Source organism: Hippoglossus hippoglossus, chromosome 11, assembly GCF_009819705.1.
Source record: "Hippoglossus hippoglossus isolate fHipHip1 chromosome 11, fHipHip1.pri, whole genome shotgun sequence".
NCBI classification, from domain to species: Eukaryota; Metazoa; Chordata; class Actinopteri; order Pleuronectiformes; family Pleuronectidae; genus Hippoglossus; species Hippoglossus hippoglossus.
Window position 1 is genome coordinate 19,938,262 of NC_047161.1, and position 12,791 is coordinate 19,951,052.

The 12,791-nt window shown below is 39.5% G+C and overlaps 1 protein-coding gene across 3 annotated transcripts in view; it reads left to right on the plus strand.

Moving 5' to 3' along the window:
• LOC117770484 (septin-7-like) overlaps positions 1 to 10,303 on the plus strand; it is a 35,591-nt gene extending 25,288 nt beyond the window's left edge. For 2 of the 3 annotated variants that reach the window (XM_034599993.1, XM_034599995.1), the window contains 8 exons: positions 1,584 to 1,676; positions 2,303 to 2,399; positions 5,281 to 5,332; positions 5,953 to 6,078; positions 6,496 to 6,516; positions 7,917 to 8,052; positions 8,142 to 8,287; positions 9,363 to 10,303. In XM_034599993.1, the coding sequence (XP_034455884.1) occupies positions 1,584 to 1,676; positions 2,303 to 2,399; positions 5,281 to 5,332; positions 5,953 to 6,078; positions 6,496 to 6,516; positions 7,917 to 8,052; positions 8,142 to 8,287; positions 9,363 to 9,399 (708 nt within the window). In that variant the 3' untranslated portion in view covers positions 9,400 to 10,303. The remainder of the gene's footprint in view (positions 1 to 1,583; positions 1,677 to 2,302; positions 2,400 to 5,280; positions 5,333 to 5,952; positions 6,079 to 6,495; positions 6,517 to 7,916; positions 8,053 to 8,141; positions 8,288 to 9,362) is intronic. The other variant, XM_034599994.1, reaches the window with a different exon arrangement.
• Positions 10,304 to 12,791: the final 2,488 nt, after the last annotated feature.

Genomic DNA, 12,791 nt, shown 5'->3' on the forward strand with positions numbered 1-12,791 from the left:
GATGTTTTAACAGCCACCCACATGGGTAAGATTTCTCTCTATGCTGCTTATGGTCAATGTGTGTGTGTGGTAGAGAGAGGGAGGCAAAGATAGCTGATCTCCTGTTTTATTCTATATCATTCAGTTTAAACTTTTATAAATGAGCTGTGGATCCCACAATGTAGTTATCAGCACTAACTATAGGACGCTCACCTTTACACACAAATTCTCTTATCTGGACATGCAGCCCACTCTCATAGGGGATGGGGGAAGTTGCAGAAATGACAGGCTATCAAAGGGGATGAATTTTGATCATTTGTTATTGATCATTTTGGTTTAAAGGGAATGGACCCCGCCCCCCCAAAACAGTGACATTCTGCCATCAGGCATTACTGAGTCATAACCACAGCTGCAAAATCAGTCTCCCATTCCTCTGTTTGTGGTGCTCAGTCAATGTCGGGGCCTCGCTATCAGGCGATGGGGTAAAGTTGTGTCGGCTGTTGCCTTCCATCCTTCCCTTTCAGCACGTCTCTGTTGTATTTGCCCGTCTGAATCCATCACACCTGGTAACTTTGTCTCATGTGTCAGACATATAATCATATACTTGCAATAATGAGCTGACTCTTTACCAGACACTAATTTCTCATAGGACTTTGGTCAAAAGTCAGCAGGTATATGAAGCACAACAAGCTAGTGAAGCAGCGGCCTTTGTATATATAAATGGATGAGATGACCACTCCGCTAAGTAGAGCCAAAATATCTGGATCACCCCCTCTTTGCTGGCTGCAGAACAGTATATGTCATAAACCCCGCTCCCTCCATATTAGCAGATGGGACATGGACTTTCTGTCATTGTAGGTAGTTCTTATCACACTTTTAAGTGTTAATATCTCACGAGATTTCATGACTGACAGCTGAGACTGACTGTTGTTGTTTGGGCACATGTATTGTTGGGACAATGTTATTGCAGCTCCACAATCTCTACTGCACAGGCTCTCCAAATGACCAGTGCAAGATGGCAGCACCTGTACCCGTGTACAACTCCTCCCATTGTTTTAAATTTTAATTTTAATCAATAAAGACAATTTATTTGAGAAAATATTCAAATTTCTTTAAGAAAAAAATAACTTAGAAGAAAAACACTAAGAAACTCAGGTGTGTATTAGCAGCGTCAAAAAAATGTCACGTTACCCAACCCTAATCAACAATAATATGATCTACAGTCACTGTAGACAACACAGCTTTGTGTATGTTATTTATAATTATTTGTTTGGATAATAGATTGATAATAATTTATAAATTTTCTATCTAGGAAAAGCCCAAACAGTGTTTTACAGTCTTGAAGATTTCTCTTTAAGTTGTTTACTTGTTTGTTTGTTTATTTACAATGCTTCTTTTCTGGGACCAGTATAAATATAGCATCAGTAAAGTACTCATTTTTGTAGGGGTGTGTGTTAGTGTGTTTGTGAGAGTGTGTCAACTAACCTCCAGTACAACTATTGATGTTTACAGACCTGTTTGTTCCCCATTCCGCTCACTCCACTACCCATGAGGATTTTCCATTTCACGCCGCTTCTCCCTTTTTTTCTTTCTGCTGTGTGTAGATCATGAAAGAAATCCAGGAGCACAAAATCAAAATCTACGAGTTCCTAGAGACGGATGATGAGGAGGAGATGAAGATGATCAGGAAAATCAAGGTTTCTTCTTCTAACACAACCTTCCATCAAACTTTAAATCAAAACAATATCATTCTTAGTTTGACCATTGTTGGACAAAATATGGATCTACTTTTGGTACTTCACTGAGACTCAAAATCTCTTAAAGGTTCAGTGTGTAGAATTTAGTGACATCTAGTGGTAAAGGGGCATGTTGCAGCTGAATACCCCTCACCCCACCCTCCCCTTCCCAACAAGAGAACCTGTGGTAGCCTTCACTTGTCATAAAAACTCAAAAGGTGTTTAGTTTGTCCGGTCTGGGCTACTGTGAAAAACAAGGCGGCCTCCGTAGAGAGGACCCACTCCCGATGTAAATAAGTATTTAAATATAAAGGGCCCATTCTAGGGTAGAGAAACAAATAATTCGCACAATTTAGAGGAATAACACTAGTGAAAACATCACTAGGATTGTTTTTATATAAAATTTCAGCCACTAGATCCCTTTCACCTAAATCTTACACACTGGACCTTTAAGATCACGTGCTGTGCTGTTATGTACAGCGTCTTTGGATTAATGTCATGTAAGCACGCAGCCATAGCCAACAGTGTATTTTTAGCCTTTATGTGTGAGCTATGCAACAGTTGTGTCCCCTCCCGTCTCCCTGCAGGATCGTTTACCCCTGGCTGTGGTCGGTAGTAACACCATCATTGAGGTCAATGGAAAGCCAGTGCGCGGGAGGCAGTACCCATGGGGTGTGGCTGAAGGTGAGAGACTGAAGGTCAACGGATCTAAGCCGAACTAAGAGGAATCTGTCACATGCACACACATGCAAACGCACCAGTGTCTGCAGTTTTATGGGATTATTGAGTAGGCTGTATGTGTGGATGATTTGTAAAGCAGTAACACAATCCATGTGCTCTTGGTTTGCTCTCATCGCACCGTTGACTGCACACACATGCTCTTACACAAGAAAGAGACTACGCCTGCATAATGAGAGTTGGACCAAATAATTGAAAGAATTGCTTTCTCCATTTCTTATTATTTATTTTATGTACAGAGTTGATTCAATGCACTTTCTTTCCCTATAGGGACATTTTTCATTGATTTAAGTGCTGCACTCTGTAATAAAATGTAATGTAATGTAGAAAACTACAAACTGTATCAAATCTCAACCGTAAATTACACATACTACACATTATAAGATCATTTAAAGAACTCCATGAAGCTTTTGCCAAACCCCTGCAGCTTCAAGCAACATTATTTAAGATTTAAATTGAGGCAGGCACAAATTTAGAAGTTTAAAAGTTCTTAAAGTGGCGTAGAAGATTGTCTACAGTCACATGAAAATAGCGGTGGAATATAAATATAACCCTGGTAGCAGCAGACCTGATCAATTAACATTCCAACAAAAACAGATTTGCAAATGTGTGGTGGGCCTCAATGATATACACAGTATGTACAGAATTTAAACAACAACCGTTTGACCACAAGGAGATAATGAGATTACTCCACAGGGGATCTTTAATACTTGTGTATCTGCCGGTTTAGGTCCCACATGTCTGATAAAAATAAACCACTTAATGTAGACAAATCATTTATGTCGTGGCTCAAACACTGTTGCCTTCTATTTTTTATTTTTACTGCCAATTGAACTAATCCTCATGACCAAACTGAGAAAAACTAATCCTGTATGAAAAAAAAGTAAGCATGACTTATAATATGAAGAAAAATCAGCACTGTGAACATTTTTTCTCTTCAGCAGCACAGGATATGAGAGTCGTGTTTGACCTTACACAGGAAGCGGCTGTCACATTGTGGCAGCGTATGAAACATGACAAAACTCCCAGCTTAGAGTGATGGGGACTCTGTTGCAGTATGAGTGTGGCTGGATGTGCATGTTTGTGCTGTAGCAGATTATTTAGAACCAGTGGAGGGAACATTCCACATCATATGGATTCTTGTCCTCTTCAGCAGCTGAGCGCCTCACGGCCTGGTGGGGGCTGCTCTGAGACTGGTTTACCACCAGCGTTTGACTTGTTTGGGGGAGTAAGTTTTGGAATGCCAAAAATGTTTTTGCCTCCCGGTCGGCATAAATATAGAGAGAGGGTGAGGGCAAGGTTCCTGAGAAGATATGCAAGTCAGTTTACCACAGAGAAACCTCAGTGGCCTGCAGAGGGGGGGAAAGGCAGAAGATAATGCCACCTGCCGATGGTTTCTGGTACTACAACCACAAAAAGTCAGACAAATAAGATGACTTTAATGGATTGAATAATCAAAATCTCACACACGAGGAAAGTTGGAAATGTGGTTAGAAGAATAAGAAATACTGCATAGGAAGAAAAGGGGATAGATGACCCCTTAAATGTATCTTAGACCAAGAGAGATTTGAAAAATAGAATGTGTTAGTCAAAGATAGTCTTGATTTATTTTATTAATTAATAGATACAAACTTGAAATAAAATGAAAATAAAACTTTAGGATCCATTTGAATTATTCAACCTTCAGTTGTTTTTCTGACTGCATTCATACACAATACAGGAATATATATATTCCTGTGTGAATGTAGCTGTACTGTGATACTGTTGGTGTGAGCACACAGTTCTCCAGCATAATGTCTTTTTAAGATTTACCCCTAAATAAGCAAAGTAAACTTCATTTGCTCACTTGCTGCAACACTTAACATCACAAAAGAATAGATTAGAGTGTAATGTAAACATATAGCCTATATATAATGCTATATAAATATATCATATATGTGACTTTCTGATCATCTCACTGCATATATACACTGTTCTATTTTTTAGCATGTTCAGTAATCTCAGCAGTTCAGTTGATGAATACAGCAAAATGATATCCTGTAAAACCCAACACAAGAGCTTTGAATACAAATTAACTACAGTAGAGCACATACCTCCACCAAGGCCCAACAGTTCCCTTTTGAAGCCAAATTTAAATAAAAGATTCCATCAAGATCCATGAATAATTCCCTGGGAAATCAACAGAAATGTTGAAAAACTCCCTATCTTGCAATGTCACATAAGTGAAAACAAAATTCCTAGTGCATTCTTTCCCGCCCATACCACATTCTTCCATCCGTCCATGTTGTTCGTGGTAATCCGTCCAGTATTTTCTTTCTCATAATTCTGCTGCTAACAAACAAATGCTGATGAACACATAATCTCCTTGGCGGTAATAAGTATTTATGAACTATAACTGTTTGTCATTTTAATACGTATGCCTCCACACTGGCAACAGCTGTAGCTGGAGGCATTTTATTTTCAGGTTGTCTGTCATGAAGAATTTTCTTAAATTGGTACAAAGGTTCACTATAAGACTCAAAGATGAACGGACTAGAATCTGGAGTTTTAACGTCAAAGGTCACTGTGACACAACACTCATTTTAATTATAATTCAGTATTTCATACACATAATATATTATGGTAAGATACAGTTAACACCTTTTATTTAATTCCTATTTCTAGTTCTTTGGTATGTTGATTTGAAATTTTCTGCTGCATTGTGAATCACAACTTGCTTATTTGTCCTCCTTCTGCTGTATTCATAATCAATTCATGGGTCCATGATGGTTGAATGTCACTCCATGCTTTCATATGTAAACTCTGCTCTGTGTGTCTCCTCCCGCAGTGGAAAATGGAGAACACTGTGATTTTACAATCCTCCGGAACATGCTCATCAGGTGAGCAAAAACACAAACATACATGGTATTGAAGTTCATTCATTTTTACAGTTTTTATTTTTTTTAATTTGTTTATATGGTATTTGCGGAATTTTAATTAATATTGTATGTTATTATTGTTATATATAATTAGGTATTTATGTCATTTGCATGCATATGTAAATCTCATCCACAAGGAATGAGGATGAGATTTACAAACATGGTTGTTTGCAAACACATAAAATATAGTAGTTCTGTTTCATGTTTGGAAGGAGAGGGTGAGGTGAGGGTTATTCAGTTACAATATGAAACTTCACCACTAGATGTCACTAAATTCTACACACTGAAACTTTTAGATGAAAGGACGATAGCAGAAAACCTTCGGTGAATACATTTACAAGTAAAGTTACGTAAATGTACCTTAGCTAGTGCAGGTTTGATTCAAATGTAATTTAAGCTAAGTAGTTTAGAAGTTGGGGAAAAACCATTAAAATATCTTTGTTGTAGAAAATGTATAATAAAATGATGATACTGAAGTCAAAACCTAATCAAGCAGAAAAGCACACAAACACTTCATGAGTCCTTCAGCAAAGAGCAAATGTGCTTATTTATCACCCCGCTCATTTCATTTTGTTTTCCAGGACCCACATGCAGGACCTGAAGGATGTGACAAACAACGTTCACTATGAAAACTACCGCAGCAAGAAGCTCGCAGCCGTCACCTACAACGGCATGGACAACAACAAGAACAAGGGACAGCTTACCAAGTGAGTGGATCCGAGCACTGTACACAGCACCGTTGTGTTCATGCTGTTTGAAATGCACACTCGTAGTGTGAACTGATGGGATTATGTTGTTGTCAGAGGGATCCTGGTTTTATCAGGAGCACTTGATTCACTGTGTATCCGTGGAGGAACCTGCAGTTCAGAGGTCAACGGTCGCTGGGAGTGACCTACTGATTAAAATTGGCAAGCTGTCACTAAGTCAGCTCAAATCTTTAAAGCCAAACCCAGCAACACTAACACCCCCCCCCCGACTCCCCCAGTATCAATTGTGCCTAATCTGACAGCACTAATTTAGGCACCATCTGACTCCTAATCCACCGGCTGCAGCCGTCATTAATCACCAACTAATGCATGGTTTATGGCTGCATGTTAAGTGTCTGTGCATTTGTTTGTTTTTAGACCTGAGACGGATGACGGCATGTAAGTGTTGTATGACTTCTTCATAACCTCACTCCTCTCTCTGGCCGCTTTCATTTTCCCTGCCTCATACGATTTTCCTTATTTTTCTTTTTCACCCTGCAACACTTTGAAATTGATATATTTGTTTGAGACAAATTATAAGGAAATTTTGTTTGACCATGAATTACATGATTTTATACGAGAAACAGTCATACATAAAAAATTTGAAATCTATTTTAAGCTTTTGCATCGCGCAAGTAATATATCTAATCAATGTCATTCTCAAAAGCAATTGACACTCAGCTTGCTTGGCTTCAGGCTTCGCTGTTTCATGACACATCTTTTATGAACCACTGAAGAATCTCCTGTGCAGCTACAGTGCAGCTAATAGCTACATACTACACAAGCTAAGTCACCCTCCAGTTAGGACAAACATAGGAAGCCTGCAGTCAGACCTATGGCTCTGTCAGGTTGGTTTACAATATTCTACAATAGTTCTTACTTGGCTAATGGCTCAATAGACAAATCAACAAACTGGTTACAGCAAAACCACCATTACTCCCACAGCTATTACCCCCGGGGAGGTTTTTCACTATTTTGGTTGGTTGTTTGGTTTGTCTGCAGCATTATGCAAAAAAAGCACAAAACCGATTTTTACCAAACTGCACATAACATTTTGGTGTGGATCTGGTGAAAGGGGCAGCTCCAATATTTTATTTAAATACAAAATATTTGCGTTTAACATTGCACGAAAGGGCAGTTTATCAACAGCTTGTCAAATAATGTTTGGAGCTTCATGTAAGAAATATGTAGTGTTGATCTATGAGTTAATGCAGTTTGGTGCAGTTTATCATATTGCTTCATTTAAATGTTTCCATTATAAACACTGGACGGGCTGTATGAGTTCTACGAGTACCATTCTACTATCAAACCACAATCTACTAATATATTCAATTCATCTTATTATGACAGATGTAACCAGCTAACTTGTCGACAGGCTAATTTATAATTAATAACAATGAGAGGGTTGAAAATCTCCAATATGGTCACACAAAGGTGTGGTTTTTTTTCAGCTGGAAAATTAGGAAGCAGGTCAACATGACATTGTAGTAAAGCATGGTTGGTATCAGAGATAGGGTTTATTCTCCCATAATGCCTGTTCTCCTGACAAGCCCTTATCACCTTTCCGCTACAACCCTTGCTGGAAGCCTTCTATTACAAAGGGCTTCCAGGGAAGGTGAGCAAGCTGGAGCTTTCCCCCTCTGGTTCTGCGTCTTCTCGCTGTCATCTCTCTGCAGTCACAAAGACCTTTATAAGTGGGAGGGGGAGGCTGTTCACCTGGGATGTCACATACAGTATGGGTGGCCACCCACATACATGCCCCTTCGTGCTGGTTCTATGAACATGGTTTGTGTCCTCAGGAGTCCTCTAGCCCAGATGGAGGAGGAGCGACGGGATCATGTGGCCAAGATGAAGAAGATGGAACAAGAAATGGAACAAGTGTTTGAGATGAAGGTCAAAGAGAAGCTCCAGAAGCTGAGAGACTCCGAGGCAGAGGTACTATTAAGGCTGCATGGCTGATTTAAAATGCATATGTTTATTCGTTTTTGTTCCTTTGTACATTCTGTGCTTGTATTCCTCTTTAGCTCCAGAGGCGTCACGAGCAAATGAAAAAGAACCTAGAGGCTCAGCACAGGGAGCTGGAAGAAAAACGTCGCCAGCTCGAGGAGGAGAAGGCCGGCTGGGAGGCCCAGCAGAGAATTCTGGAGCAGCAGAAGCTGGACGCTTCCAGGTAAACGCAGCAACACACTTGTTCTGATTTCTGATATGAAACTTCTGATGATGATCATGCTTCTCAGGACTGACAGCAGTCACACAGGAAGTGTGTTCAGAACTCGTGCACAAAGAAATGAAAGCCGTCTTAAAATCCGTTTTTTTAATAATTCAGGGATTTTGTATCCAGTCCTGTGAGTGAGTGATTGAGTCAGAATCAAATATGGTAACAAATCAATTTGAATTATTGATTGATCCCCAATACCATAGACATATGGTATATAAATAACTATATAAACATGACGGCTCCCCAAAAGTCAAGACAAACCCTCTCGATCGCCACCTGCTGGCTGGCTATATTATATGTTATAAATCCTGCCTCCTCCATGTTAGTGGTCTAAGTGCAAACACATTTTTCTTAAAGATGATTTCTCATATTTTTGCCACTTCTTATAACACTGATGCATGTTCAAGTGTTCATGTTTCTGTTAGATTTGGTTTTAATAAGTGATTTGATGCTATAAAAATGGGGTGTAATGTCATGATTACACGCAGCATCTATTGCACTTCTGTCCGTCCTGGGAGAGGGATCCCTCACACGTGGCTCTCTCTGAGGTTTCTACCTTCTTTTTACCCTGTTAAAGTTTTTTTTTTTTTTAGTTTTCCCTTACTCTTGTTGAGGGTTAAGGGCAGAGGATGTCACACCTTGTTAAAGCCCTATGAGACAAACTGTGATTTGTGAATATGGGCTATACAAATAGAATTTTATTGATTGATGATTGACAGCTGAGACTGACTCGTGATTGGTTAAATATGTGTATTGGTGGAACCTCGATACTGCAGCTCCATCCCCTGATCACTGCTGTTCAGACTCTGGCTCCAAATGCGCAAGATGGCAGCATTCGTGTCAGGGTTAGCTTGGTTTCTTTTCTGGAGAGTGGGAGGAAGGGGAAATGTGTCGTCCATCTTTTTATACATTCTATGCCAGTTACAGACCTCATCAACACAATGAGCTACAACAGACCACACAGACTGTGTTGGGAATGATTAAATTCTGATAAATTCCTGACTCTTCTCTCCTGTTGTTTTTGCAGAACCTTGGAAAAGAACAAAAAGAAGAAGATATTTTAATAACGCTGCAGGACCTACCCAATATTACAGTCTATTGTTTGTTTGTTTGTTTGTTTTTCGCCAGAACTTGAATTTGACCAATCGCTCTGTCATACTGTCCTATTTTTGATCATGGCTTCGACTGTATAAACAAATACTTTCACATTTCACAAAAAAACACAACTGTTGTTGAAAGAGTTAAGTCGTTCTTTCCTCGTTTCCTCCTCCTACCTGTGCTGTATCCTTTTTAATGCCAAAAAACCCAAAGAGGTCAGTCGTTCCTTGGGAGGCTACAGCTCACCTCAGGCACTGTTCATATATATATTTCCATACATACATGCATATGTTTGTATAGGTATCACATTTAATTTCCCCCAGAGATGGTATGCTCCTCCACCTCCTCTAATGTAAAGCGTATAACCTTGAATCTGCAGTGTTTAACTTCAATCATTTGTAACATTTTCTTACTTTGTATTCATTTTATTTTCTTTTGTATTGGCCCTGGTATAGAAATAATTTTCATTGTGTTTCCAATGTCACAGCCAGAGTTCTCTGTCCCTGCTCTTGGAAAACAAACTTGTATACCTGACTGCACTCATGCTGAGTGTAACGAACTAAAGAAACTGCTCATCAAGTGCTTCTATGTGAATTCATTGGAGCTTCTTGTGCAGATTCTATATCAAAATCTTTTCACAAACAAATTTTTATGGGGACAGCTTGTGAAAAGTCTCTTAGATGTTGGTGGATGAGAAAGCTGAAGCTGAGATTCCTCACTCCAACAGGTGTCACTTTGGTAACTGTACCAAGCCGGCTTTCTTTATATCACATTTAGCACTGTTTGTGTACTGCATCTATATTTTGTAATGTCTTGTTTCTGTTTTTATTGTACAAAGTCACATAATAAAATTGTGATGGGGAAAAATAATAGGTGGTCTCGGTGCAGTATGAAGAAGTAAGAAATACACACAACAGTTTCCTCATGTCATGTTTCAGATGTCGGAACCTGGATACAGAGATTTTCCTATATTGAGTCACAGGAGGTTCAGTGAGGTCCAGCACTGATGTTGGGTGTTAGGCCCTGCCACACGCTCGTAGTTCCAGTTCATCCCAAAGTCCGAGATCAGGGCTCAGGTCAGTCAAGCTCTTATACCGAACTGAAGAAACCATTTGTGTTGAAACGGAAGAGACCCTTCCCCAAACTGCTGCCACAAGGTTAGAAGCACAGTAATGTTTAGAAGGATTTATTGAAACTAACAATCCAAACAATAGCTGTGTCTCAAGTCCATACAACACACTAATTCTAACCAGGTTGTGAGCATGTAGCGTAACACTTGAAAAGTGACAAAATAAAGTAGCCCAAAAGTGACAGTATGCACACAACAAAAAAAAGCCTTTTATTGCACACAGTCTCCCACAATGCAGTGAACAAAGGAATTAAAATTGCTCATACATAGGAAGAATAAAACTTGATTAAAAAAAAAAAATGTGCCAACTCTACTGCAAACAGATATATTTGTTTTGTTTTGTTTAAAGAACTATTTGATTTACTTTTTTTGTAAAAATATATTCTATGGCTGCATATATAGTATGAAGTATAGAATTTGGACACCAGGAGAGAAACAAAAGCTTAGATATGTGCTTTGTATCTTCATATACTTTTATTTGTATAGTGTAGTATGGGAGAAATCAATAGATAAGATTTACTGAATCTTTCTTTGAAGTGTTCAGAAACCAGATGAAAAGATAGATAGCCATAAATATTTAGTTTGGCATATTAGGTGTTCAAAATGTAGAATGTTATAGTTAACATGTAGGCCTTGATTTGTGCTACCAGCAGGTGGCAGCCCATTACTGCACTAAACTGCTGACAGACTCAGGGTCTTAAACCAGCCTCGTCAGTGCCTTAATCATTAACTGCCTGTTCTTGTTCTTGTTCCTGACGTATTTAAAACTGTAACTGTGCTGAGGACTAAACAATTTGTTTTGTCAAAGCATTTAACCCTTTGAAAAGATCTTCCCTCCTAAAGATCTATTCTGCAATCTTCATTTAAAAATTTCTTTGGTTCTTGTAAGGGTCTTAATTCAAATTTTGAATTATTGACGGAGTTTATTGAACTCTTGTGGGAGTTTGGGGAGCTTGTGAGGGTGTTAGGCACCATTGAAAAGATCCCTTTATTCTAAGGGAGCTTGAAGTGGTTGTCTGGGTTATTTTAGGGGGGGGTCGAGGATTCTTCTTCGCAAGGATTATTTTGGAGGTTACGGCGGGTGACTCAGAGGATTCTAGGTATCCTGTATTGTAGTCTCGGGAGTTTCACATGTTGATCATGAAAGACAACAGGGTCCCAAGGGTTCTTGGCAGGGATACTTGGGCTGGTTCTTACCCTGGACTTAGATACAACATGTGCTCTAAAAAAATATTAACCTTATATTTGCAAATATGCCTGCTGACCTAATAGTTTGTCACAAAGAGGAAGCCACAAGTTTCAGACTTTCTAAACCAAAATAAAATTGTAATATCCTAAAAGACACATGGCAAAGTGGAATTAAAAGGTGTTCATATAGGAATGTTCTAGTCTTATCGACCACTCAAAGCGCTTTACAGTTCAAGTCACATTCATGCACACATTCAGAAAGCGTTTCTATTCACACCGCTTTTTCTATCACACACCATTCCTACACTATCGCTACAGCCGTCAGGGGTGATTTGGGGTTCGGTATCTTGCCCAAAGAGATACAGACTGGAGGAGCCAGGGATCTAACCAACAACCCTTTGGTTAGTGGGCGATCCTCTCTACCTCCTGAGCCACAGCCACCACTTTAGAATAAGTCTTTTCCCTAGTATGTTGTTCTTGTTAACTACATTTAGACCATTCTGAGACACTCACTGCTAAAATCCCCTTCAGAGGAATGATGTTGCTAAGAAACAAGCTTGGGTTTACTCCCTGTCTACAGTTGAACAGGAGATGAATGTTTGACTGTTACGGATGTTTATTATTCCAAGTGTTACATATGAATTAGATTAGTGCCGAGTGCCCAAAGACAGTTCCAGGAAAGTATTGTATCAAACAGCATTTGTAATTTACAAAAGAAACAGTATTGATGTAACCTTAGATTTCTTTCCCTCAGGCTTATTCAAACAAAAGCTGAGCCCTTTGGACTCACAGTTGCTCTGTGGAGTATAAACACACACACTGCTGCACCACAGCATCACGCCACAGTCTTCCCAACCAGACAGCTCGTCAGCTTCGGCCTCTACTCTTGCCGATTGGTCTGCTGTGCCCTCGGGTCACACAGGGGAACACACTCAGCCAATTGCAGGGATGTACACTAAAACCTAATTTGTCAACCCACATGACGATACAAGACGTGGCCACAAACGTAATTCTTCTTGGGCCCCCAATCACAAAGGACCC